Below are 27,181 nucleotides of genomic sequence, written 5' to 3'. Positions count from 1 at the left end.
AGTTAGTCCTACTGGCTTAGTTGTTTTCAATGTAATTGAACATGATGTTTATTATTTTAACCTAGAGCATTTTTAAAATGTTTTCTTTTTGTTTCTTTTTGATAATTTGCTGTTGTTGTGGAGGATTTGGAGATTTGGAACGGAAATAACCAAGATCATTAATAATTATTGGGTAGAGAATAAAGATTAGAATTGTAATGATTTGGAAAATATAAATAATAGGGAGGGAGAAATCTCCAAATGAGATGGTATTGGTAACTACGAGAAAATCTTGTGAAATAATGAGAATTGTTGAGGCAATAAGACATAATTTGATATAAAACCAAGTGTCTGCACTAAATTTTGAAATAACTGAGGAGAGGGAAGACTTTTCACCTTTGATAAACTTATCTGCCAAATATGGAGCAATGAAACAACTATTATTGAAATTAAAATTACTGAAATGAAATAATACGAAACTAACCTTATTGACATTGAAATCATGACCAATGTAATTACACTAACAAAATGTCCAACAAATTCAATAGGATTCGATAATATCATATACTTGTAATGATAATCCTCGTGATGAAAATTCTTAAACTTTCTCCTCCTCAAATAAACGTCATAGTAAATGCATTCATAGCATAAACCCAATCCTAAACGAAATTGATTTGGAATTTCCAATACATATTTCGTCCAACCCTTTTCAAAATATGCACAAAACTTCTTTTTCAATTTTTCTGTTGTAAATAAAACCTCATGACACAAAACCCAAATGGATAATGCACTTGCAAATTTGTAATTATTTCCAATGAATGAATTTTTGAATCCAAGAATTAATTCATTAATAGCACCTCCTCCCTCTGATGAAACAAAGAAGAAAATTAAAAACAATGTAATATGGTGTCGTAAATTTCTAGCTTCGGATTTGTGTTCATAAGCTACAAGAGCCGTGTGGACATACCACAACATTTTGATTGTATACAAAACATGGTATAATTGAATTTCAAATTGATCACCAATTTGAAAAAGTGTATCATCAAAAGATAACACTATTGGAAAATAATGTTTGAATGGCATCTACTCAGTGGGTTGATCAGAATGTATTAATTGCTCATCAGCCTATTTTTTAATTTTGAATTTACTGACGTGATCTATTTAGAGTGTAGGGATGGCGGAATGAAAAGAGGCTATTTATTATCCAAGGAATAATAGAGAACAATAAGGAATGCTTGTAAGAATGGTCCACTTTAACAATACATCATTAAGAGGAAGAGTTTTTGTCTGTTCTTTTATGTGTTCTTCATGAGATAACGTTTAGAGTCGGTTGGCGCCAAAAACTGTTCCCGCCTGTAGTGGTTGAATAAAAAACAATTTGTAAAAAATGAAACAGTCCAAGAGTAAGGACAATGTAAATAGCAGCATTAGTGCAAATAAAATTGCCAATGGATTTCCTGATTTTCATCACAAGATGAGCAAAAAGATTGCTCAGCTGACGAAAGTTATTTATCATTTAAACACTAAAAATGATGACCATGAATTTCAATTAAATTCGTTAGCTGATGCGTATGAATCAGAGATTGAAGATGTACGTCGGATCATTTTCTTTACATTTTCTAAATTATTATTATTATGATGATGATTTTAAATAGATAATTAAAGATACAACAGCTAAAATAGCCTTATTTCGAGAACAAATAGAAAAGAAGAATAATGAAAACAAAATAACGGACATAGTAAAAACCTTAACCCTGAAACATAATCAGGAGAGGCAAAAGGCTTTGGAAGAGTTCGAGGATTTTAAAAGAAAAGCTAAGGAGAGAGAAGATTTACTGAAGAGAGAGTCCGATGATAAGATTAAGGAACTAACTAGGTCATTACAGTCTGCTAAAGATGAATTTACGCAACGTTTAGCAAAATTTACATCAATATCAGAAGAATTAGAGAAGAGCAAAAATCGAGGAGATGCTAATTTACGGAATCAACATAACAAGGAACTAGAAGATCTAGTCCTAGTATATAACAAAAAGTATAATGATATGTTGACGAGAATGCTAAATGAGCAAGAACAATTAAGAGTGGATTATGAGAAACGACAAAACGATAAAGTTGAGCAACTGAAGGCCGAAGAAAAGGCAAGAATTGCAGCATTACTCGAAGAAGAAGCCCAAAAACGGCTGAAGGCTCTAGAGCAACAAAAAGATGAGTTTGACAAAAGGGCAGGCTCAACGAGCGATGTTATTAATCGTTTGAATAAGGATATTGAAACTCTGAAGCAATCAGAGTCTTCTCTCAATAATCGTGTTTCAAAGCTGGGTCAAGAAGTACAAGAAAAGGAAGAAACTGTTCAGAAAATTTTGAAAGGAAGACAATTACTGGATTCGAAGTTGGAAGAGAGTGAAAGGAATGTTGTTTCAATGAAACTGGAGTTATCCAATAAGGATGAATATTTAAAGAAACTAGAAGCTGAGTTGGATGAGCTTAGGAAAATGATTCAAGAAGTTAAGGATTCACACGGTTCTTCAGAAACAATGATGACTACAAAATTGGAAGACGTAGAAAGACAGCTCAAACAAAAACAATCAGAAATCAAATCTCTAGAACAACAAATTGCATCCTTAAGACAATCACTCACACAAAATTCTTTAACTATTGATGAAAAAGACAAAATGGTTCAATCTTTACAAAAACAACTTGCAGAAAAGGAAAAGCAACTTTCGGATATGCTGAAACGAGAACAGAATTTGTTGCATGACATTGAAAATTTTAAGATAGAGAGGGAGAAGGAAAAGTCATTGATGGAAGCTAGGTTTGCAGAGGAAATGGATAAACTTAAGAAAGTCTATGATGAAAAGATGGAAAAATTCAAAAGAGACCAAGAAAATTCTGTGGATACACTTGCTAAGAACTCCAACAAACAGCTCACAGATCTCAAGCAAAAGTTATTAGATGAATTTGATATTGAAAGAAAGCAACTCCAGTCGGTTATCGAGCAGAAGAAGAAGGAATTGGAAGATCTTGCTAATAAGTCTAAGCATGATTTGGGATTAATTCAAAAGCAAATAGAAGAGCTCAAATCAAGCTCTCAGGCTGGGTATAATCAATTGAAGAAAGATCTTACAACAATAATAGACGAAAGAGATTCAGAGATTAATATTCTCAAGAACCAAATTAACCAACTCAACAGAGATAGTAATTCATCAATGGAGGACCTTCACGGAAAACTTCAAGAAGCATTGAAGAGGGAGACTTCATTGAATCAACGACTCGAGGCTCAGAAATTGAAAACCTTAGATGAAAAAGCAAGAGGAGACAACTTGCAAAAAGATCTAAAGGATCTCGAAAACAGACTCGCATTAACTGTGGAAAAGGGAAAAGAAGAGCTTAGAATTGCTGCTAGCAATAAGGTTAGAGAAATGGGTGAAATGAAACTGCAAATGGAAAGACAATTCGATCAAAGGCTCATGGAAGAGCTTAAAAAACTCAAGATGGAACTGACCGAATCATTTAATTCAGAAAGACAAAGACTTATCAGAGAACTTCAAGAAAACGGGCAGTCTGAGAGAAATACTGTGGAAAAATCATGGAAGTTGAGAGTTGATAATCTGGAGAATGAAAAGAATCAACTGTTAAGAAAAATAGCAAACCTTGAAAATGAGCTCACCAAGAAAATGGAAGAGATACAACTGATTCTTTCAAATCACAACACATCCATGGAGAAATGTGAAATAGATAAACAGGAATCTCTAAAGACCCTAGATAGACAAAAGGAAAAAGAAAAGAAGGATATAATAGAGACATATGATTCTAAGATTGCAGCCCTTAAAAGAGAAATTGAAAATCGTGAACGAGAAATTCAACAACATTTGAATCAAATTAATATGCTTAATAATAGTATAAAAGATGGCCTAGGTAGAGAAGAAGCCCTTTTGAGACAAATGGAGAAATTGAAAGAAGATCAACAAGCATATGTTCAAAGTCTAGAAGCCAAACATCAACAGGAAATGGAGGCTGCCAGACTGAAGGATAAGCACAATACTGAAGAGTTAATCAAGGAACAAAGAGCTAAAATAGATGAACTCATTCGAGTGTCAAACGAAAAACTGTATCAAACTGAGGAATCACTTAAAAATCAATTCTTGGCTGAACGTGCCCAGTTGTTAGACCAATTGGATAAAAGTAAAACAGAATATGAAGAGCTTAAAAAGAGAGCAGCCAAAGATTATGCAGATCTTCAAGTGCAAATGAACGAAGATTGGAAGAAAAGAGAGAAAATGCTTATTGATGATCATAAGAGACGAATCAATGACATGATAGAAGAACACATACAAGAAACCAAGAATCTTCAAACTGAATTTACTCGAGCTCAAAATATTATGGAAGAAAGAAACACTTTATTGGAACAGAAAATTAGAGAATGGGAACTCAAATACCAAAACAGAGAGAGTAGACCTGAAGATGTTGAAACAATTAAGGTTCTTCAACAGACTCTAGCTGATAAGGAAGCTCTTCTTCAAAAGACTGTACGTGATATGAAGTACTACAAGATGGAATTGGTAAATAGAGAAGAAACATACAATAAGACATTCGGTAGACAGCCAAATGTTGGAGTTATTAACCCTTTAGCAGCCAAACAACCTCAACCAACCAATACAGCAACAATCCAACCACCACAAAAGAAAACTTCTACTTCCAAACTTCCCCCACTTGATAAGATGATGGATTCGGGTTCGATGATGAGTCAAAACTTTACGGCCACAGTTGGTGGAACTCAAAGCTTGATGTTTAGAAGTGCCTCACAATCAAAAACCAAACGATAAATTGAAACTTAATTTATAATAATTTACTGAGCTATTTACAATTTATACAGATTCACTTTCCTTATTATTGCTAGATTCAGTTTTCTCCTGGGTTGCTAGTTCTGTTTTAATAGGTTCCTCAAGGTTTTCTATTTGTTCAGCAATTTGGTCTTTGCTCTCAGAAACGCTCTCAAGATTGATTTCCTCTTCTTCTTCTTCTTCATCCTCCAACTCACCAATACTGTCAACTTCTTGGAACTTGTTGGCATAAGCACTACCCCTAGTCACAAAGTTATAGTAAATCATTTGTATTACCATGATCATATCAACAAATATTTGGAAGGCTCCACAAAAAACAAATTGATATGGTAATTGTTTGAAAACAAAATAAGCTGTCTTGAGTGTATCACCAAGAACAAAAGTAGCGATTAATACAAGTGACAATCCTTCAGTTGATCCATTTTGGAAATTAGTAATTACTTGAGGAACTGCCAGTAATGCTTCAATAGTAACACTCAACATTCCAAGTAGTTCAGTATAAGTCACAGGGAAAATTGGATAAAAGAATAATGAAATAACTAGCACAAAAATTATAAAAAAAAGATTAGTCCACAAATAGTAAGAGAAATCATCCCATTTCCAAAAACGATCTAAAAATTGATTTGTATCAATTTGAATTAATGATGTAAAATCTCTAGGATTTTCTCTATCCATCAATGCAGAAGGATTTTCATTATCGTTTCTTTCATTTTCTTGTCGCTTCTTTTCCTTTCCATATTTAACAGCCACAAAGAGCGTAACTAATTGACATAAAATCATAACAATTGATTGAAAAAGCATAACCATAGAAAATTGTTTCAAATACCAGAAGAAAATTCTCAATAAATTAGATGAAAGTAAAATTAAACTGATAAATCTAGAGAAAGCCTTTGAATCATTATTCTTGATCATCAAACGAATTTGATCAAAATAACCAATAGTTGGTGCAAACACCATTCCCAAGTCAATTATAAAATCTACAACACCATACGATGAAGATGTATTTGTTGTTGTTGTTGTTGATGATGTTGCCTCTACGTAATTCTTATATCCACTAACTATAAATATCAAACTAATAGCAGCAATATAATAACTGCTTCTACTTCCACTCTTGAATAATCTCTTCCGATCAGATGGCACCACCATTGATGTGTTAGTTGAAAGGCTTTCTTTCATTTTTTAAATAATAAAAACTTTAAAAATAGAAAAATAACAAGATTCTTTTTTAATATTTGCAAAATTATGAATCCTTACATTTAAATTCACAGTCTGGGTATTAGATAGAAACCTGTTCACTAATCAATTATTATTATCAATAAATTTTTTAAATTAAATATTTAAATACAAAAAAATGAGTCAAAGATATCAAGGAGGAGGTTCACGAGGAGGTGGTATTTCTGAATTCCAAGCCTATAATGATCAAGGAGGTGGTGGTGGAGGTGGATATTCACGTGGAGGTCGTGGTGGTGGTGGAGGTGGTAATGACTACTACAATACTCGTAATAATAGAAATGATAATAGAAATTATCACAGACAACAACAACAAGATCAAGGCTATGACAATTTTAAAGGAGAATATGGAAGCGGATCACAATCATCACAACAATTGAGTAATAGTGGTGAGGAAGCTGTTGTACAAAAGATTTCCTTTGCTGTTGTTTGTGCTTCCAATCAGAACAGATCCATGTCTGCTCACTATTTGTTGCAAAAGAAGTATAGAATGAACGTTAGCAGTTTTGGTACAGGTTCATCAGTCAAATTACCTGGTAAATCAAGAGACTCTCCAAATATTTACGATTTTGGTACTTCCTATCAAGACATTTTCAACGATTTGAAATCACAAGATGAAGAATAGTATGTATTTGTTATTTGGTTTTATGTATTTCTATTATTTAATATTATTTAATATTGATGATAATGGTGTGGAACTATTCACAACAACAACAATATTGGAACTTCTCTTTAAAATTAGTTATACAAGACTTGGTTTGTTAAAGATGTTAACAAGAAATGCTCAAATTAAGACAGCACCAGAGAAGTGGCAAGAAAATATTAATCACTTTGATGTTGTTATTACTTTCGAAGATAGAGTGTTTGATGCTGTTATTGAAAGTATGATTGCCAATCAAACCATGTATGATAGACCAACACACATCATCAACATTAACGTAAAGGATACACCTGAGGAAGCTGAAAGAAATGCCAAATATATTGCAGAGTTTGCTAAACGTTTGAATGAAAGTGAAGATTGGGAAAATGATGTACAGAGAGAAATTGTAAAATTTGAAGAACAATACGGAGAAAAATTGATGCATTTGGTTTTATTTGCCTAGTTATTCCATTCAATTAGTAATTCCTTTAAACATCTCTTCCATTGAGTTAATTTCCAATTATTTGATTCAGTTCGATCTGTAATTTTGACAGAGTTCAACACCAAATTGATTTGGAATTCTTCATCTGCATTATTAGTGTCTATGAATGGGTTATTCTTCAAGTAAGGATGACGAAGAGCAGCTTCAGGTGTAATACGTCTCTTAGGACTCCATGTTAATAATTTACTCAATAAATCTAGAGCTTCATGTGATGCATTTACAAAGATTGCTTCAAGTGGTACTTTTGGTTGATTGGTTTTTGTTAATAAACTTTGGAAGAATTCCATTCCACGTTCACTTGCAATAATTTCATTTGGAGCTGGTTTACCACAAATTGCAATAATTTTCATCAAGTGTTCTTTAACACTTAACATTCCAGAGTTTTTAACAAAGAATAATGGTTGTCTACATGGTGGATCTTCAAGTAAAAAGAGTAATTCCTATTATTATTATTTTTAAAGAATGAATGAGTAACAAACACCATTCAAAACAGTGTTCGCAATTATTCAATCAAGTAGTACTACTTACAGCAAATACACAACCAATTGACCATAAATCAATGGCAGGAGATTGTTGATCAGAAGTTAAAACTACTTCTGGAGGTCTATAATATTTAGTGACAACATAAACTGATTCCATATGTTCAACTTGTTGTTGTTCTCTACATTTAGTTGCAGATCCAAAATCAATTAATTTAATTCTATCACCTTTCATTAAAATATTTTCTGGTTTAATATCTCTAAATATTTTACAACAATATTATAATTTTACAATATTATAATTTTTGTAAATATTTGAATAAATATTAAACATACCTATGTAAAATATCAGCACTATGCATAAAAACACAAACAGATAACAATTGTGACATTAAATTCTTAATTTCTTGTTCTGTAATAAAATTGGCGGGAAATGTTTTTTCATTCAAATATTCCCACATTGTCTTTCCACACAATTCAGTTACAACATAAATATCTGAATTCTCATTATCAAAACTATTATAATCAATATATACATCAATGAGTTCAATGACATTTGGATGTCCACGTAAATGTTTCATACATTCAATTTCTCTTATAATATTCCACGGTGCAATATTTAGAGCATTGATACATTTCTTTACGGCTACTTTTTCATTTCTTTCAATATCTAAACATTCAATCACAACACCAAATGATCCTTTTCCTATTTTTTATGTATTTTTTTTCATTACCCATCATTACAATATTTTTAAATATTAATTACAATATTATTAAATATTAAATATTCATTACAATATAGAATATAACATACCTAATACTTTAACAGCACCTGTCTTTTCATTTGTAAAAATAGGTTTATAAATATTGGTTGGAAGTGATAATTTCATTCCACCATATTCATCACCCAATTCAAATTGATCAAATTTGTGATATTTTAATTTCTTATTCATTTCAATAAATTCATCAATGATTGGTTTTTGATCATCATTTAAATTATTTAATGATATTAAAACTTGTTTAGGAGTTTTAAATGAAGGTGACGTTTGAAGGATGGCAGGTGAAAATGATTGAACATTAATTTCTTCATGAAATTCTTCAATTTCATCATAATCTTCAATAAAGGAACTATTTAGATCACCTGGTGTTTGAGGTGGTGAATTTATATTGTTGTTGTATGATGACATTTTTTTTTAGTTTATTTTAATGTCTCGACAAGAACAATATTCGAATAACTTTGACGTTTTATTGTAAATTTCCTAAATGATAAATGTTGAAATATAATGTTATCCATCTTCTTTTATTATACAGTTTCATTTAAATTAATTAGGTTATTAGGTTACTACTTGTAGACTCACCTAAATGAAATATTCGAAAGTATTTTTTAATGTTGAGTTGAAAAGATTCAATTTGGACTGTAGGTTTCATTGCTTTAACGACCTCTCCAAAGACTTGTAAGTCCTTTAAGAAGTTCAATTATTAATATTCTGAAAATGCTTGCAAGACAATCCCTTCAATTGATGGATAAGTTGCATAAGGAAACCCAGCAATAGATTTTCCTTAACTTCTTTCCTTCCTTCATCGTTACACTATTACTTGAGATTTAAGGATGGCAAAGTACCATTTGAATTTACTGTCAATACTTTGAATATTTCAGATATTGTTACACAATTGAAAGTATATGTTTGAAACAAATTAAAAAAGAAAAGGATGAAGAAAGTGATGCTTTAGTTGGATCAGACGAGAGAAGTCAGGATTCTTTTGAAAGTGAGTCTGCAAGCTCATCTGAAGAAGAAACTATTCAGAACAAAATTACTTGTTTAAAAGAGTTTTTCCCAAAATTCTTAAGAAAGCAACTAATTGCCATTGACAACTCGTTGTTTTGTGCTGGAAGTAATCCCATAACTATTCATGGAACCAGAGCTCGTGGGTTTTTTGTTGAAACCAAGAAGTTGATAATTTAATGTTCTATTCAATGTATTGTTCGAGATATATCTTGAAATTATTGGAAATAGTAAACTCTGAGGTGACGATTTTAGATTCGCCAAATATTGTAATTAGAAAATACTTGAACAAATTGAAATTCCAGATATGTCTTGTTTCAAGTACCGTTTCAAGCTATTTGTATGTTAGCCTATTTAATGGTTTCGTCTAATATTCGATACAAGTCAAAGAATGAAAGATCAATTGTTTACTTGGTTCAAATTAGAGAAAGTGACAATAATAGGAAAGATCACGAAGTTGTCAAACAATATACTAACTTAAAACCATTCAACATGGAACAATCTCTAAACTCCTTAGTTATTAACAATTCACGTTGGGGAAATGGAATGAACACTTTGATCATGTCTGTTGCCAAAAACTTGAATACAATTAAGAAGGAACAATTATTTGATTTGTTGCATTCTGCTGCATGTGCTTTAAAGAAACTGCATGATGAAGATATTGTTCATGGAGATATTAAGCCACAACATTTGTTGATTAAGGATGGTGATGTGGTGTTAATAGATTTTGAATTTTGTACAATTCTGGGAAGCACTAAAGGTTTTCATCCTCCATAATATGACAATTTTCTCTCCAAAAAGTCTGAAATACCGTATGCAAGCACTGCCGCTGATATATTTTCTTTAGGTTTGTCATGTTTGAGTTTCTTGGATGAAAGATCATGCTCAAGTAGAGAAGATTATGGAATTGTTGGATATTATTGAGAATGCAAAATTGAAAGACGTATTTGTTAAAATGTTATGCTCTAATCCTAAAGAGAGAATCCAAAATGCCTCTGAGCTCATCAAAAAACTTGAATCCATCCATTAACTTGTGTAATGTTTCCGTAATAATTCAGAGATTCACTTGAAAATGGCTGTTAGAAAAATTAAAATTCCATTTACTACTATCTGAATTTAACTTGGAACACACCTTTTCCTAGCTGTTTAAAATCATATCCATTTTCTAACAAGTATTGATTAACTGCAGGTAACAAAACAGGCTGGTTGTTCTTGGAGTGTTTTCCTGAACCTGTAATAATATTAACCTTCTCACATGAATTTCTCATCTTGTTAAGGAATTCTTCTAATGTTTCCAAGGCATCTTGTAAAACCAAACCATGCAAATCGAGATTTCTTGGCCTTGTTATCATCTTTCCTCCTGTTTGCTCTCTTACTGAAATTTCATTTGCTCTATCATGACAATTTTCAACAATTATTGAGTATTGTCTTGCTTTAGACATGTAGTTTGTCGCCAATCCATAATTTCCATTTTGTTGTGCTCTGACAGCAAGCTCCATAAACTTATCTCTTAATTTTGTATATTGATTAGATGCTTGCAAATAACTAGATTCAGTGTCAACCAAGTCAGGTAGTTGGAAATGCTTTCTCTTTTGCATAAGCTCATCCAATGCAATTCTTGATTGATTTCTAGAATTATTCTCATTAACATTTACAATATTGGATGGTAAAACAGCTGATTGTGGACCAATAGTGGTACCATAGATAACTTCTTGACTAGTTGGCTTGATTAGTAAATCTTCACTAGATGATTGATTCTTAAATTGATTAGGATACATTTCTGCAAGTGTTTCAATGGTATTGGTCAAGTTTTCATTGCATTGAGCAAAAATTTCAGTTGCAAACTCGAGAGATACACCCTTTCCTTTGATAAGATCGGATAATTTTTGTTTTTTCATTTGCAAACTGAGGTTTGACTTAGGAGTAGAGGTTGGAGAAATAGAGCCACTATTAGTACTCCATCTAGACCCACCAACAAGTAAATCGTTTCTTACAACACCTCTACCATTATTACTAGGTTTCTTCTTTTGATTATTACCAGATGATTTAGTGGTTTGATTTAAAATATACAAGGTAGCTTCTTCAACACTGAAATTACTAGCAATTAACTGAGATTCTATCATGGATCTGTCAATATTTGGGAATATTTCACATAATTGTTTCATTTTTTGTTGTTTGTCCTTAGTTTCCATTTCAACCTTCTTTTTCTTTTCGCTTGTTTTCTGTTTTTGCTTTTGTTTTTGTTTCTTTTTCTTTTCTTGTTCATCTTCTACTATAAAATACACTGGTAATTCTCGTGCCATTTCACTAAGTGGCTTATTTCGTTCAATTGCAGCAAATAACGATGAAGGTTGTTTTTGATTATTATTTACACTAGTTTCTGGAATAGAAATATCATCATATTGACTACATAATGCTCTACGTAATACTTCCATAGTTTGAAATAAATCCTTGTCATTCTCTTCATATAAAAATTGAATAAAATCCTTTTCAATTAAATCTTCATCTCCACTTTTAATATCTTTAAACATATGGTAAAGTAGTAATACATTGTTTTCATCATCTCTATTAATTGGTGAATGAAGTGAAAAATCTTGATAATTATCACTATCACTAAATGTTGCCACATTAGAAATATTATTTAGAGAATCTGCATTGGATTCTATATCCGAAATAGAAGGATCATTAGATGACAAGATGAAATATAACTAAATGATGATCATTAAATTGTTATGAATGTTGATGACATTATAATTGGCGTATGAATGTTGATGATCATGAACATATTCATCAATATTTAATGATGAATAATAATTAAAATATTAAAAAACATACTTCATTGATAGTTTTATCAAAATCACATCCATTCTCCAAATATAAATCTCTAATAATCGATTCATCAACCAATGGAGTAAATTCCATAATAATTATTTGTAGAATAGGATCCACATGTTCCGATGATGATGATAACGATCTTTCTACGGTTGACATTTTTTTAGGCTTTGAAATTTATTATCAACTTGATGCTGTTGGTTTCAATTAGAAATATAAAAAGAGGACATTTCGAAGGAAATTTAAAGATTGTAATGAATTTAACATTGCATGAAGATACTCTTCTAATATTATATTAGGTTGATTCAATATTTCATCTTTGACTTTCCCGCCAAAATTTAATTCAATTTCCACCAACAAAAAAATGTTAAAGTTTAATTCTTCTTCAATGTCTCGTCGAGGTGCTATTGATCATAATAGTGGTAGTGGTGGTAGTGGATCTTCATCATCATCTTCGGAAGGGAAATTACTTCATCTCTTATTACGAAAGTTGAATTATGGTGATTTGGAAACATATCCTTCATCAAAGGAAGAAGGCTTTAATTTACCAGTGGACCCGAGTGTTCTTGATTGGATTTTTCATTGCAATGAAACATCAACAAGTTTTATATTAAAATTATGTAATATTATTAAATCAGAATCCATGATCTTGACAGAGAATGAAATTAAAGAGTTTGAAGAATTGGAAAAACAAGGAAGAATATTACATGGACATGATTTGGAACAAGCACTTGAATTGGGTGATGATTTTTATAGAAATAAAGATGAAACTCCTATTGAAGATTTAGAGAAGGAGTTGGAATTATTGAATGAAGAATTGGATATACTGGAAAATCAATTAGAAAAGAAAAAAATTCAAAAAGATAAATTAAAACATTATTTTGAAAAGTTGGGAGAAAAACAATTAAAGAATGTTCAATCTATTTCAATGAAAAATTTGGAATTTACTAGAATACTGACTCAAGTTAAGAATAGTGTTGAAGAATATGTGAAGGCGCTTTCTAATCATTCTCTCTTAAATTTAACTGAATTGAATTTAGAAAATGATGGAATGGTTGAAGAAAATCTGAAACAATTAATGGATAAATTTAATGAAAATGATGCTGGTGAGGATAATTTAGAAAAGCACTCCAAGGAATTGAACAGATTATCATCCATGTGAGTATTCATTCAATAATAATCAACAATCATCATATTAACCACATTAATATAGATATAAAACAACGGAGGAACAATATTTAACAAGTTTAACGTCATATAAAAAGTTACAGGCATCATTAGAAAGTGCAAATAATCAAAAAGAACATTTACATAATTATCAACATTTGGATATTTCTACAATAATTGAGAATATTGAAAAGACTAAGAAACAGGTAGCTAATTTGAAATCAATTGTTTTACAATATATAACAAATGATATACCTATTCTGGTAAAGGATTTAACAGAATTGAATTCTGTAAATGTAATTAATCAAGATTATATTAAGAAAATAGATTTTGAACAAAAAAGAAATGAAGAATTAAACATGATAGTTAATCATGTACTGACAAGATATTCAACTCTAAGGTTGTTAAACGAATGTTTTAATATGGAATATACAAATATTTATAAGGACTATTTATTAATTAACTGTATAATAATTGAATTAAATGAAATTTTACAAGGATTTGAAACTAGATTATACCATTATCAGAGATTGAGTGAAATTCAGTTGATTGATAAGCAACAAGAAGAATTATCAAATTCGGAGGATGTATCGTCATCACTCTACTCGATACATTCAGATTTGAATTCAATTTTATCAAATGATTTTCAGAATTTTATTTCGAATTGTAAGTACTGTCAATATCAATATTTCACTCATTACTCGAATATAGCTCCTTTAAAAACTCAAAATTTATCGGAAGCTCTACGACATACTATTAATGAAACTAAAAAGGAGATTCATGCATTAAAATTAGAATTGAATTTAATGATTGGGAAAGTGTAAGTAATAATAATTAATTATACTAACAACATTCTAAATAGATTAGAGAAGAATATTGAATTAGAAAAATGTCTCTTCCATAGTGAGATTGATTTGAATAATCCTAATATTGTTCCTCAATTAATTTCTAAAGATATTATGGAACAATTACAATTTATCAAGACACAAACCGATGATTTGAGTAATGTCATGAAACGAGTATTAGAGCAACAAGCTCAAACTCAACACTTATTACAAACTGATGAATTTATTAGAAACGAAAGAGATATTTCAAAAGTTTTTTCAAAGATTTAATTTTCAATAATATTTTACTTTAATACACAAAATTCTTAATCGCAATTTACTCTACAAAGATAACTTCCAGCTTGTGTTATACATCTCACATAACGAGAAGCTTTTAAAAATGGTAAATATTTTAAAATTAAATGAAACTTACGTTCAGTTGACTTCTTTGGAGTAGCCAAAGAGGTTGGGGTAACAACCTTAAGATATTTAACTTCAAGACCACTACAATTGTGCATTGGAATTTCAAATCTCATACCAACTGGTCCCATTTGTGGTGACAAGGCATATGTGATGGCACTATTTGTTACAACATTAATCTTAATAACTTGTTCCAATGAACCTGGGAATTTCTTAATTCCCCACAAAACTACTTGATCAGCTGCATTATATTCATAACTGTTTTGTTGACCAACACCAAATTCAACACTAACAGTGGCAGTATCCTTTGGAACTGGAATTCTAACCACTACATTTGTTGCTTGTTTAGTTGCTGGGAGTTCATTTCTCAATGTTACCAATAATTTAACTTTGAATTGAGATTCCTTAGTAACATAAGGTGTAATTCTAAATGGTACATTATACTCTTTTGAAACTCTATAATCCATAACACTAAATTCTCCATCAGGAGGATAAAGACTCAAAACACGAGATTGTTCAAATTCTCTCAAGTCAACATATTCACTGAATTTAACATAATCCAGAACAACAGTACCATAAGGTCTATTCTCTTCAGATGAAATTACTAATCCTTCAGTTAATCCCAACTTGATGAGTGGATCACCTGGAATGAAAGATTTCATTATAATAGATCCAACTATTTCCGAATTCAAAACATTGCCTGCTGATGAAAATGTAACATTAATCTTTTCAAGAACATCAAGAAACAATTCACTCTTCTTATTTTGTCCGCCTTGAATAGGTCTTGCTGCAGCGGTACTATTAACTGTTCTTTGTTCGGTTAACTGGAAAGATTGTTATTGAATATCAATGGTAAATAGTAGAATACTTACTGAGAAGGTGTTTGATAAAGTTTGAAGAATTGATGATTGTTGTTCAACTTCAACAGGTTCATTAGATATAAAGCTTTTAAGTAATTTGGTGTTACAGTCCTGAATGAAACCGTTATCTATAATTTCATCAAGAATTTCATAGATTAATGTAAAGTTTTGCCTCACACTCTCTTCATTCAAAGTACCACAAAAATCTCTAATAAGGTTTGATATTCTGGCAAGGAATTGAATATAAGTGATGGCGGAAACGTTATTTCTAGTAGTAATTACAAAATACATGTTACTCTTTTTGAGGGAAACAAATTGAATTCCTTGTACTTCCTTCAATAATTTCATCATGATTAAAAACAAGCCTTGATAACTTACAAATACAGGGAACCCTTCACTATCCATACTCTTTATCTTTCTGAAGAAAATTTCCTCAGATCCCTTTACAATATCATAACGATCTTTTCATATATAAGTAATTGATTCATTCAAAATTACGTACAATCCCTTGCAATAATTTTATCACCTCTAGTGGAGAGAATATAGAATTGAGAGATGGCCATTTTTTTTGATGAAGAAATTTAATTAAGGCCACGTAGATTACAGAGGTGAAGAGTATTCGCGATGGAGAAATTATTATCAAAGCCTCTAACATTTTTCTATCCAACGATTAATCGAGTTCATAATATGGCAAACTATATTTGATAACACTAATGGTGGACTAACTTTAAGAGTGCTTAATGTATTGATGATTTAGCTTGGATTTCGTAGACTTCCTGCCAAACCTTATATTCCTTAGTTGATTCCAATCTATTGTGAGTATCTCCCAAATTAGTGAGAATACTAAAGAGAAGTGTCTCCAATAGATCTGAATATTTTGGCGGAGGTGAATTATTATTGTTTTTACCCAAATCTTCAACTTGTTTCAATAATTGATGAAATGATTTTCTTACTTGTGATGGAATATTCAACTCGTAAATAGAATTCACTGAAATGAAATTCCTCTCAAACTCTTTAATTGTTTCCAAATCAATAGTTTGATCCTTCCGCTCTCTTATCTGTTCCAAAAAGATGTAACAATTATAATTCTCAACTGACATTTCCTTCACACAATATTCCCTCATTAAAATTTTAAAAGCATCATTTCTCAAATAAACTTCCAATTTAGATGCTTCATTGTGTGATTTTCTATTAGAAAATTGAGTAATAATATGTTTAAAACTAGTCAATAATCCCGAGTTGAGAATGACAATAACATAAATTACAAATCTAAAGGCTCTCTCCACATGTCCATTGCCAGCACCTGTGAAAATTGTAATTAAAATAATAAAAATGATAACAAGTGAAAGTAAAATAACTTCCAATCTAATTAAGAATGGATCATCAAAGAATAAAATGTGTCTCAATCCTTTTTCTTTCAATTTTTGACGATTAATAATCAAGTCAATTATAATTGCAATACCTCCAATTAAACAACCAAGTCCAAAATAGAATCCAATGAGTGCATTAATAATAAGTACTCTATTTCTAAAAATGTCATCAACATAACTAATAATGAGTAAGAATGGACTTCCAAGAATTAAGGCAAATAGCAAGGCTGCTCCACAAGTAATTAAGGCACCAACCCATGGATTGACTATTTTTCTTTGAAATCTAATTCTTTGTTTTGAATCTTCTAGACTTTTTCCAGAACTACTAATAAAGTGATACAAATTTCTCAAATAGTAAACTCTAAATATGGTAAAAGAATATGTTAGTAAATACCATGTAATTAAATAACCAACAACTATAAACCTAGCAGCAGCACAACTCCTTCCAAATACTAAAATTGATTGAACCTCAAAATATAAAGCAAAAATAGGCATATAAGGAACCAATAATCGAATTTTCAGAGCTGGTGTCATAAATGCCTTAGATGTAAATAATACAATATAATGTATAATTACTAAAAGTGTCATTGGAATAATCCAATAATCAACTTCATAAAAATTAAAATCCTCACAAAAATCTGCCTTACAAACAGCACATTCTGGAATGAGAAATGATTGATAGATTAATGTATTATTACTAGTAATATCATTATCATTAATATTATAAAATTGAATAATTTGTTTCATCCATGAATTTGAAACATTCTGAGGAACTAATTGTAGAACTTCCTTATTGAATTGATTTAAAAATTTCAATTCTGATGAATGAAAGAATGTCCCATTTTCTCCACTCAAAATTCTCAAATCATATTCTACAGAAGATTCATAATTAGCAACAATATTTAAAGTATTTTGATTGAGACAATTAGGTCTTTCATAGAATTGACCTCGAGATTTGTAAGAATTAAAATCTGAAAGTGTCAATTCTTTTCTATTACCTTGAAATATTACTAAGGGTTCCAAGTAAATGGATGAAAAATCAGAAATTGAATAAAAACCTTGAGATTTTCTATCACCACTTCTATGAACTCTTATTAATTGATAAAACATGAAATTGGTAGAAATGACAATGTCAAATACATCAAATACATTAGGTTGACATGTACCTAAATTATAAGTAGTATAACTAATCAATGGTTGTACATGTGAAATATTGTGAAATTTTAGAAAATCACGAATGAATCGTTTATAGAAAGCTCTATCATCTTCATTATTATATAGAATTGCTCCTATTTTTAAAGTTGATTCTTGACCATTATTCAATGATTGGTCTTTTAACACACTAATAAAATCATCCTTGTTAGTTATATTTCTAAATGTTGATTGTAATAGTGATTGTAATTTGGGATTATCCTTCCACATGTATGCTTTCATATAAAGTGAAGGAAAGTAAACATAATTCGAAGGGTCTATTTCATAGTATTTTCTTTCCCAAATAGTTAGATTAGTAGTACTAGTAGTTGAAGAGATATCTCCATCAATAGTACTATACATTGTTGATGTAGATGTTGAGTAGTGATGATGATGATGATGAATGGATAACTCTTCACAATAACACAAAGATGCAAAGATAACAAGCAGCACAATAGTAAATAGTTTCATTTTTTAATGAATATTGAAATCTTTCTTTCACACGTGTGTCAACACGAAAACGATCGGAGGTCTACCTCCGGTTATGGAAGGTAAACTGCTAATTTATCACAATAGGTTTAAATTAATTTTATAAAAGATATCAGGTATCTCTTAATAATAATATTGAAATACTAAACTATTAACACGGAGAAATAGATGATTATCATCTTTATAATACAATACTAGTAGTTGCAGTAGTTGCTAGTACTAATTAGTAGTAGTACTATTAGTTGTTGTTGTTTTTTGATTATTTCCATTCTTCTTCTTCTTGTACTTTTTCTTTCTAAACATTAACTTGAATAATTGAGAGACAAATTTACGATCCTTAAAATAATCAATACTAATAGTTTTAAGAATATGGAGATTTGATTTAACAGCCCTATAAGCAATATCCTGATCTCCACAAAATAGAACAGAATTATCAAAGAATGCATAGGCAACAGGTGATGTTTTCAATGCTTTCAAAATAATTTCCTTATCTTCTTTCAAATTGGGAGAAATAAATTTGGAAACTGTAACAGAAATAGGAATGGCCTTTAAAACAAAATCCTTATCTTCTTTCAAAGAATTATCAGCAAATTGGAAAATTGCTCCTGTATGCTTGGTCATTAATTCAAGAATAAATTCCTGATCCTTTTTTAAATTTTCATTACAATATCTAAATAAGAATGCATCCTTTTCAAAAACTTGTTTAAGAAAATTCTTATCATTTGATAAATGAATCTCTTCTTGTAAAGTAAGAGTTTTTGAAATGACTGGTTTTGAGAATGGATTCATGGTATTAGTTGATGAACTATTGTGAATGAAGTGAGGGAGAATGGATTCTTATTGGCAAATGGATTCACTAATTCACCATTGTTGGTGGTTGTTGTACTTGTACTTGTAGTAGCAGTATTTGATGTATTTGATAATCCAAATTTAAAAGCACTATTACTTGTATCAAGTGAGAATGGTTTGATATTGGAAAAATCAGATGGTGTAAAATCATAAAATGGTTTGGTTTGAAAAGAAGTATTCATATATAATTTCTTTCCTTCCACCAATTTAACAGTTTCTTTTGAAGTATCAAGCAAACTATAATATAAACTTAAAACCTGTTCATCTTGTTTCAATTCCTTTTCAAGACTTGAGAATACAGATGGTTCTTTCTCAATTATTTTCATTACACAAATTGGATCATGCTTAATATTTGATGGCAAATCATAATAAAGCATTGGACCATGTAATGAGAATGCCAAATCTACCAAATCAAAATGACTTTTTAAGAATTCAGGGTCACAAAAAAAAATGGTTTGAGGATTTTTGGTAATAGCCAATTTGTAACAGTCATAATCTTGAATTAATATATAGGATAATTTTACACCATTTTCTAAAGCTAAAAGTGCAAGTTTTTTATCCATTCTCAAATCACTACTAGCTCTCGTATAATTCTCTTTACATTCCTTTACAAGGTTCTCAACTTGTGATCTAATTTCATCATCTTGCAAGTGAATAGACTTTAAATAAGGAAGAACTTCAGCACTAAAAACCCTTTTAACTAATTCCAAATCCTCTAATATTTGTGGAACAAATTTTAAAACATTTGGCAATAATTTTACAGCCCTCTCTGAAAATTCAACATCATTGAAGAAGGAACAATCCAATTCGCTCAACAATTCAGGACAAGTTTTGACAGCAATGTTAATAATTTCCAAATCATTTTTTAGTTCTTCATCAAGGTTGTAATAGACTGAACCATCATTAGTCAATGCAATGAGCAGTAATTCTCTATCATTGTAGAATTCATTGGTAATCAAAGATCCTCTTTTTGAAAAGGCAGCCTTTGCAACCTCTCTATCATTTTTCAAATCTGAACTCAAAGATTTGTATCTCTTTGGTTTCTCCATTACTAGATCAATTACAAAATCTCTATCAGTTAATTTATCAAGAAAAAAACCATAAGAAGCAACTTGATGTAGAAATCTTGTATTATGTTCTAATAGATGTGCCATTCCATTCACTTGATTTTGTGATAAATGGTTTTTGATCATTAGGAGTGCAATAATTTCTTCATCCTCCGATGTTAATTTCATCAAACTAGCAAAATATTCTAATAATTGAGGTAAAATATCAGCATCAATACAATCACTCTTTAATAGTGCTAGAACAAACTTTCTATCATTGTGATATAATGAAATAAAATCCTTCCTATCAAATCTTTTAGCTAAATATATAAGAGTTTCCTTGTAGAGAAAATCAAGCCTTGTTTCTGAAAATTTACTTGTCATTAATAATTCACATCTCGATGCTGTTGTTGTTTGATCATCAGTATTTTTAATGTGATCAATTAGAATTACAACAACACGTGTTGTTGGTTCGGAATCTAATGTTGCTTCACGTTCTTCTTCCATTTTTTTTTTTGATTTGACATTTCCTCATCGCACAAGAATTTTTGAAAAATATCTGTCATTGTAATTTTAAAATATTAATAATATTAAATAACCTTGTTATTGAAATAAAAGAATTGGCTAACTAAAGGATATTAAATTGTACTGAAGATATTCAAGTATGTACTCTGTTTAAAGAGGCATCTTTTGTGTAGCATCAATTTGTTTCTCTCATATTTCTGCTTCTTTTTATTCTTTTCACAATATTAATGAATTGAATTATTATTTAAATACTATTACAATATATGTTACAAATTATTTAAATAGATAGGAAAATCGTTTATATTCAACAAGTGTATCATAACGATCTGGATGTGAAATATTTGACATTATAAATAATAATAATTCATGAATAAAATGATTTGTATATTGTTTTAAATATTTTTCAATTTCTTTTTGAAATAATAAAATTAAATTATTAAATTGGTAATTACCATCTTTGGGTGACCAATCATTAATTAATTTTGTAAAATGAAATTGTTTAGATGATAATAAACTTTCAATATGTAATTTTAAAATATTAATATTAAATGATCTTGTTATAGTTTCTAATTCCCTTTTTAGAAATAATTTAATTCTATTTTCTAAATTTAAATTTTCATTAATAATTTTTTTTTTATGAATATTTAAATTATAAATTGTATAAATAGGATCATTTGAATAATAAATTAAATGTCTAAAAGTATGTTGAGGTAAAGATTCAATTCTATTTTCATTTCCTAAATTAGTAACTTGAAAATGTATTGTACTAAATATATCATGTACTAAATTAGTAACAATAGTATTACACAGTGGACATTTCTCACTACATTGTAACCATGTTGCAATACAATGTGTACAAAAATTATAATGAAAACATGGAAGTGTCATGGATGGATTAATACATGGTTTATTTGTACATATTATACATTCAATAGAATTATTATTATTAGTTAATATGGTGGATGTTGTTGATGTTGTTGTTGATGATGATGGAATATTAAATAATTGAATAGTCATATTGTCATCATTTCCAATGTTCATCATCATGTTGTTATTATTATTGTTATCATCCTTGGATGAAGAAGAATTGGATGATGATTCCATTTTTTTTAAATTGCATCTTCATAGTTCACCTTTATCAAGTTGAGTCTTCTGTGGATTATCATCAAGTAGTTTAATCAATTACAAAATATGAATTATCAACATGTTGAGTAGTAAAGCCTTCAAAAGATAATCAGTAAATAAATAAAATTAAAAAAAATAATGAAAAAATGAATGAAGAAAAGAAGGCTGAACTCCGAGCAAAGAATGAACAGGCCTTGAAAGGAAAAAGACCCGATGCTTCTTTCTTTAAATCATTGGATGCTTCTATTAAGAAGAATAGTGCTTTTGTAAAGAAAATTAAATCATTACATGAATTAACTCCTGATCAAAAAGTATCAATTGTACCTGATGTATGTTTTATTGTTGTTGTTGTAGTATTAATCATCATCTTCATACTAATAATCAATATTAGATTCAAAAATTAAATCTTCGTAGATTTATTAGTGAAATTGTTCAAGGCTTTTTAGAAATGCCATTAAAATTGGAAGATGTAGATATTATTGTAGAAATTGCATCATCACTTCATCAATTATATGCTGAATTTTCTGAAAGTTTTGTTACATCACTTGTAAAATCATGTAAAGATTCTGACAAGAAGGAACCTAACCTACCTAGATTACACGTTGTATTATTAATTATTACTAAATTATTCATAACTAGGATGCACGATAATTTTACAATTGTAGGAACTGTTTTAAAGGGATTTGTATGTTTTTATCATTTTCTATAGTTTGTTAATTATGTTAATAATAATAATAATAATAATAATAATACTATGTGTGTAAATATTCAAAATTGAACTTCTTTCGGACTAATTAGATTACAATCAATAAGAAAACTTCACAATCATCAATTTTAATGCCTTTTTTAACAGAATTCCAACATGACTTTTTAATTGGAAAATCCTATGATGCTACTAAATGTTTTATCACTGAACCAGAACACAAACTTATTAATGAACAATTCTTGTCATTCTTTGAAACACTTTGTGAACGTTTAAGATCTAAACAAAAGGAAATTAATGAAGATGAACAAGCAGCTACAACAAATATTGATGATGGAAATACTGAAAATCTTGATAAGGAAAAGAAAAAGTTGAAACAATGGAAGAAACAATACGATTTAGCAAAAGAGTATGTTTACATTGTTATTATTTTTAACATTTTTATTTTGATAAAGAGCTGCTGACATTCTTCAATCCAAGATACCATCAGATATTGAAGATGCTTTACTTAAAGTTGAAGATTTATCAGCTAAAAAAGAACAACAAGATAAAAAAGATATTCTCACAGATAATATTGATAAATTTGTAAATGAAAGAACAAGACAATTCTATGAAGAAATACCTGATATTAATACATTAATTAATGATAAGAATGAATTAGAAAATATAGTTTCTATGGAAGATTTATTAGATAAATTACCTAAAAGACCACCTATTGATAAATTAGCAACAACATTGGCTATAAAATATCTTAATCAAAAAGGTAATAGAACTAAATTAGTTAAAAAGATGTTTAGTGTTAATAGAACAAGTTTAGAATTATTACCATATTATAGTAGATTAATTGCTATATTGAATCCACTTTTTAAAGATGTTGGTAAATCACTTGTTCAATCATTAGAAGAAGAATTTAACAAATTATTTGAAGAACAAGATCAAATCAAAATTGAAACCAAAGTTAAAAATATTAGATTCTTGGGTGAATTAATTTTATTTAAAATATGTCCAGAAGAGACTGGTATTGAATTTTTAAAGAAATGTCTTTCACAATTTCATCATCATAATATTGATGTTGCATGTCATTTTCTTGAAGTTTGTGGAAGATATTTATATGCACAATCTACATCACATTTATTAATGGTTGAATTAATTTCTAAAATGATGAGAATTAAAGATATTAAAGTACTAGATGTAAAATATAATACCATGATTGATAGTGCCTATTATAATACAGTTGTAAATGTTGATCAAGAAGTTGAAAAACCAAGAACAGTATTTGGTGAAGATGATGAATTAACACAATATGTTTTACATTTACTTTTATCAGAATTGAACAAGTATAATATTAATACTGTTTTAAAACAATTGAGAAAACTTCCATACGATGATTTTGATAGAATTAAAAATATTATCAAGAGTATTCTATCACATATAAGAGAATGTGCATTTGGTACTATTCATTTAATGGCAAGTGTTTTAGGAGGTTTATCAAGATATCATGAAGAAATTGGTGTTGTTATTATTGATCTTTTATTAGAGGAAATTAGATATTCACTTCAACAAGAATATATTGATAATATTGAATTGGGTATTAATCAAAATGCTGAATATATACCATCTAGATTAAGATCTGAACAAAAAAGAATTATTGATATCAAATTCTTGGGTGAATTTTATAATTATCAATTATTAGATATTAATGTCATTATGGATGTATTGTACACATTAATTTTATATCCAACACCACTACTTCCACACAAACAAGATACTTTTAGATTGAGATTAGTTTGTACTCTTCTAGATACATGTGGTCCTTATTTTGAAACATCTGCCGATAGAAAGAAATTAGATAGATTTTTATTATATTTGCAGAGATATGTTTTAAGTAAACAGTATCGTTTACCAGTCGATATGGAAAATATGTTAGCAGATACTTTGGATACAGTTAGACCTAAATTGAAATGGCCAAAGAATTTGAAGGAAGTTGTTGATAAAATTGATTATATTGAACAAAAGAAACCAATTCCACTTCCAGGTCAAAGTAAATCCAATGATCCACTTTCACTATGGCCAATTAATGATCATGAGGATGAACTTTCTGCAACTGCTGCTGCTGAAGAGGAAGATGTTGTTCAAGATGAAACTGAAGATTCTCAAAACAACTCTAAATCATCAACACATAAAGATGATGATGGAGGTGAATTGGATAAGGAATTAATGGAAATGATTAATCAAAGTATTAATGAGAGAAAATACTTGACCAATAATAATATTGTCAAGATGGGTACATTGATTTCAAAACCACAAGAAATGATGACACAAGCTATTACACCTAAAATAATTCATCATCAACAACCAGCACATCATCATCATCACCAACAACACATTCAACACACTCAACATGCTCAACATGCTCAACATGATAGTACAAATACATCATCATCATCACCACCACCACCAATGGCTCAAAAGATTACCATTCTCTCTAAACAAGGTAGAACTAATAAGGCACAAGAAGTTTTTGTTGCTGCCAATGTTACAAAATTATTGAGAAAAGATTCAAACAACAATAACACTACTCAATAGATTTGATGATATATTGAATTATATTGTCAAACAAATTTGCAAGTGATTTAATTTTGGATAAAACCAAATGCTTGATAAATCTCAAGAGTTGAAGAACAATCTAGATTGAACGACAATAACCAGTTAGGTTGGTATTAATGTTTATTAATAAATTAAACATTAACAATTTATATTGTCTCATTCTTTTCATGGTTGACATGGCGCCAAAATTTGCCTCCAAAAATCGTTAAACTTTGAAAATTAAATTCACAAGTTAAATTCAAAAAAAATGACTTCATTCCCAGAACCAACAGAACTTCGTGTAAAGAAACTTTCGGAACATGCCATTCTCCCTGTGAGATCATCAGAATTTGCAGCAGGATATGACTTGGCATCAGCCTATGATTACATTGTTCCAGCCCATGATAAATTACTTGTCAAGACTGACTTGGCCGTAGCTGTTCCACATGGTTATTATGGACGTGTTGCACCTCGTTCTGGATTAGCCTTGAAGAATTTTATTGACACTGGTGCAGGTGTTGTTGATTCTGATTATAGAGGAAATTTAGGTGTTGTTTTATTCAATCATGGAAAGGAAGATTTTGTCATTAAACGTGGTGATAGAGTTGCTCAATTCATTATTGAAAAGATTGCATTACCACAAATTGTTGAGGTTGATGATTTGGATGATACATCGAGAGGTGCTGGTGGATTTGGTTCTACTGGTGTATCAAGTGGTGGTCTTGTTCCAAAAAATTAATTTTTTCTCAATTTTAACTTTCATGAACACAATGTGTACATACAAACTCAAATATATAACAAAAATTGATGAATTGAATAAATAAATCAATTAAAACTTCTTAACAAATATATTTATATTATTAAATAATATTATTTTATGGAATTGAATAAATCAATTAAAAAACAGACAAACTGTTTCTATTTACATTTTAATTTACACTTTTTCTTGATGATTCACCTTTGATTTCCATACTTTTATCAAAAGGTTGGAAAAACTTGGCAAATTCATCTTGTGAAATATTAGCAGGACCATTAAAAACGAAAATTACAGTAATATTGTTAGCGTTATTAGGTACCAAATCAGGTAATAATTTAGGAGTAATTAAAAATGATTGAGGAATATCTTCACCTTGACTTGAATCTAACATTTGATAAAAAATCTTTCTCTCATTTTGTGGATCCATACCTTGATTAATTTCATCAACAACTCTAAAAGGTGATTTGTTCAATTGTTGAAGTGATAATAAATATAAAATTGTTGTAACTGATCTTTCACCACCTGATTGACGTTGTGCTGAAAGTGATGTTAATTTTTCAGAATCTCTAAATTTAACCTTAATATCAATTTGAAATGATTTAAAATTATTTTCATCTCCAACTAGTGTTACTTCTCCTGCAATACCAACATGTTTACAATATTCTGTAAATGTATCATTAATTTTTGTAACACATTCTCTTAATGGTTTTAACCATTTCTCTTTCAATTCTTCAACTATTCCTGCTATTGTTTCAGAGGCATTTTCTAATTCTTTAATTTGATTTTCCTTTTCTTCAATTTCACGTAATCTTTTAGCATATTCATCTAAAACTGAAGCATTAGCTGTTATCTTTTCTGCTTCATTTAAATAAAAATCAATCTTTTCTGTTAATTCTTCTTCTGTTTCTGGAAGTGAAGCTAAACGATCTCTCAATTCTTCTATTGAAATATCATTCTTTGTGAATAAGAATTAAGAGCATAT

General features: G+C 29.5%; 13 protein-coding genes across 13 annotated transcripts in view; 5 read left to right on the top strand and 8 right to left on the bottom strand.

Moving 5' to 3' along the window:
- Positions 1 to 4,844: 4,844 nt before the first annotated feature.
- NAEGRDRAFT_69341 (uncharacterized protein) lies at positions 4,845 to 5,996 on the bottom strand (the record flags this gene model as incomplete). The annotated part of the gene is made up of 1 exon (XM_002675272.1): positions 4,845 to 5,996. The coding sequence occupies one exon, from the start codon at positions 5,994 to 5,996 to the stop codon at positions 4,845 to 4,847; it is 1,152 nt and encodes a 383-aa protein (XP_002675318.1).
- Positions 5,997 to 6,171: 175 nt separating this feature from the next.
- Positions 6,172 to 6,675, top strand: NAEGRDRAFT_50257 (uncharacterized protein; the record flags this gene model as incomplete). The annotated part of the gene is made up of 1 exon (XM_002675357.1): positions 6,172 to 6,675. The coding sequence occupies one exon, from the start codon at positions 6,172 to 6,174 to the stop codon at positions 6,673 to 6,675; it is 504 nt and encodes a 167-aa protein (XP_002675403.1).
- Positions 6,676 to 7,131: 456 nt separating this feature from the next.
- On the bottom strand, positions 7,132 to 8,858 carry NAEGRDRAFT_80287 (protein kinase; the record flags this gene model as incomplete). The annotated part of the gene is made up of 4 exons (XM_002675271.1): positions 7,132 to 7,632; positions 7,721 to 7,931; positions 8,008 to 8,377; positions 8,486 to 8,858. 4 exons carry the CDS (start codon positions 8,856 to 8,858, stop codon positions 7,150 to 7,152), a joined length of 1,437 nt encoding a protein of 478 aa, XP_002675317.1. The 3' UTR covers positions 7,132 to 7,149.
- A 954-nt stretch (positions 8,859 to 9,812) lies between these two features.
- On the top strand, positions 9,813 to 10,232 carry NAEGRDRAFT_69338 (uncharacterized protein; the record flags this gene model as incomplete). Its single annotated transcript, XM_002675356.1, has 1 exon — positions 9,813 to 10,232. One exon carries the CDS (start codon positions 9,813 to 9,815, stop codon positions 10,230 to 10,232), a length of 420 nt encoding a protein of 139 aa, XP_002675402.1.
- Positions 10,233 to 10,561: 329 nt separating this feature from the next.
- NAEGRDRAFT_69337 (uncharacterized protein) lies at positions 10,562 to 12,446 on the bottom strand (the record flags this gene model as incomplete). Its single annotated transcript, XM_002675270.1, has 2 exons — positions 10,562 to 12,163; positions 12,291 to 12,446. 2 exons carry the CDS (start codon positions 12,444 to 12,446, stop codon positions 10,562 to 10,564), a joined length of 1,758 nt encoding a protein of 585 aa, XP_002675316.1.
- Positions 12,447 to 12,651: 205 nt separating this feature from the next.
- Positions 12,652 to 14,569, top strand: NAEGRDRAFT_69336 (uncharacterized protein; the record flags this gene model as incomplete). The annotated part of the gene is made up of 4 exons (XM_002675355.1): positions 12,652 to 13,445; positions 13,501 to 14,120; positions 14,166 to 14,274; positions 14,317 to 14,569. 4 exons carry the CDS (start codon positions 12,652 to 12,654, stop codon positions 14,567 to 14,569), a joined length of 1,776 nt encoding a protein of 591 aa, XP_002675401.1.
- A 35-nt stretch (positions 14,570 to 14,604) lies between these two features.
- Positions 14,605 to 16,121, bottom strand: NAEGRDRAFT_60743 (uncharacterized protein; the record flags this gene model as incomplete). Its single annotated transcript, XM_002675269.1, has 5 exons — positions 14,605 to 14,669; positions 14,712 to 15,522; positions 15,619 to 15,891; positions 15,937 to 16,019; positions 16,061 to 16,121. The coding sequence occupies 5 exons, from the start codon at positions 16,119 to 16,121 to the stop codon at positions 14,605 to 14,607; spliced, it is 1,293 nt and encodes a 430-aa protein (XP_002675315.1).
- Positions 16,122 to 16,295: 174 nt separating this feature from the next.
- NAEGRDRAFT_69334 (uncharacterized protein) lies at positions 16,296 to 18,482 on the bottom strand (the record flags this gene model as incomplete). Its single annotated transcript, XM_002675268.1, has 1 exon — positions 16,296 to 18,482. One exon carries the CDS (start codon positions 18,480 to 18,482, stop codon positions 16,296 to 16,298), a length of 2,187 nt encoding a protein of 728 aa, XP_002675314.1.
- Positions 18,483 to 18,827: 345 nt separating this feature from the next.
- On the bottom strand, positions 18,828 to 19,229 carry NAEGRDRAFT_69333 (uncharacterized protein; the record flags this gene model as incomplete). The annotated part of the gene is made up of 1 exon (XM_002675267.1): positions 18,828 to 19,229. The coding sequence occupies one exon, from the start codon at positions 19,227 to 19,229 to the stop codon at positions 18,828 to 18,830; it is 402 nt and encodes a 133-aa protein (XP_002675313.1).
- A 164-nt stretch (positions 19,230 to 19,393) lies between these two features.
- NAEGRDRAFT_69332 (uncharacterized protein) lies at positions 19,394 to 21,010 on the bottom strand (the record flags this gene model as incomplete). The annotated part of the gene is made up of 1 exon (XM_002675266.1): positions 19,394 to 21,010. One exon carries the CDS (start codon positions 21,008 to 21,010, stop codon positions 19,394 to 19,396), a length of 1,617 nt encoding a protein of 538 aa, XP_002675312.1.
- Positions 21,011 to 22,299: 1,289 nt separating this feature from the next.
- Positions 22,300 to 25,442, top strand: NAEGRDRAFT_69331 (uncharacterized protein; the record flags this gene model as incomplete). Its single annotated transcript, XM_002675354.1, has 4 exons — positions 22,300 to 22,482; positions 22,545 to 22,838; positions 22,952 to 23,265; positions 23,312 to 25,442. 4 exons carry the CDS (start codon positions 22,300 to 22,302, stop codon positions 25,440 to 25,442), a joined length of 2,922 nt encoding a protein of 973 aa, XP_002675400.1.
- Positions 25,443 to 25,710: 268 nt separating this feature from the next.
- NAEGRDRAFT_69330 (uncharacterized protein) lies at positions 25,711 to 26,181 on the top strand (the record flags this gene model as incomplete). The annotated part of the gene is made up of 1 exon (XM_002675353.1): positions 25,711 to 26,181. One exon carries the CDS (start codon positions 25,711 to 25,713, stop codon positions 26,179 to 26,181), a length of 471 nt encoding a protein of 156 aa, XP_002675399.1.
- Positions 26,182 to 26,304: 123 nt separating this feature from the next.
- NAEGRDRAFT_58473 (structural maintenance of chromosome 5) overlaps positions 26,305 to 27,181 on the bottom strand; it is a gene marked incomplete at its 5' end in the record, with an annotated part of 3,353 nt that continues 2,476 nt past the window's right edge. The window contains one exon of the mRNA XM_002675265.1: positions 26,305 to 27,105. Coding sequence (XP_002675311.1) covers positions 26,372 to 27,105 — 734 coding nt within the window. The 3' untranslated portion in view covers positions 26,305 to 26,371. The remainder of the gene's footprint in view (positions 27,106 to 27,181) is intronic.

The sequence above is a fragment of the Naegleria gruberi genome (genome assembly GCF_000004985.1).
Source record: "Naegleria gruberi genomic scaffold NAEGRscaffold_34, whole genome shotgun sequence".
NCBI classification, from domain to species: Eukaryota; Heterolobosea; class Eutetramitea; order Acrasida; family Naegleriidae; genus Naegleria; species Naegleria gruberi.
Note: the sequence above shows the minus strand (reverse complement) of the source record. Positions and strands in the feature narration are given on the sequence as shown.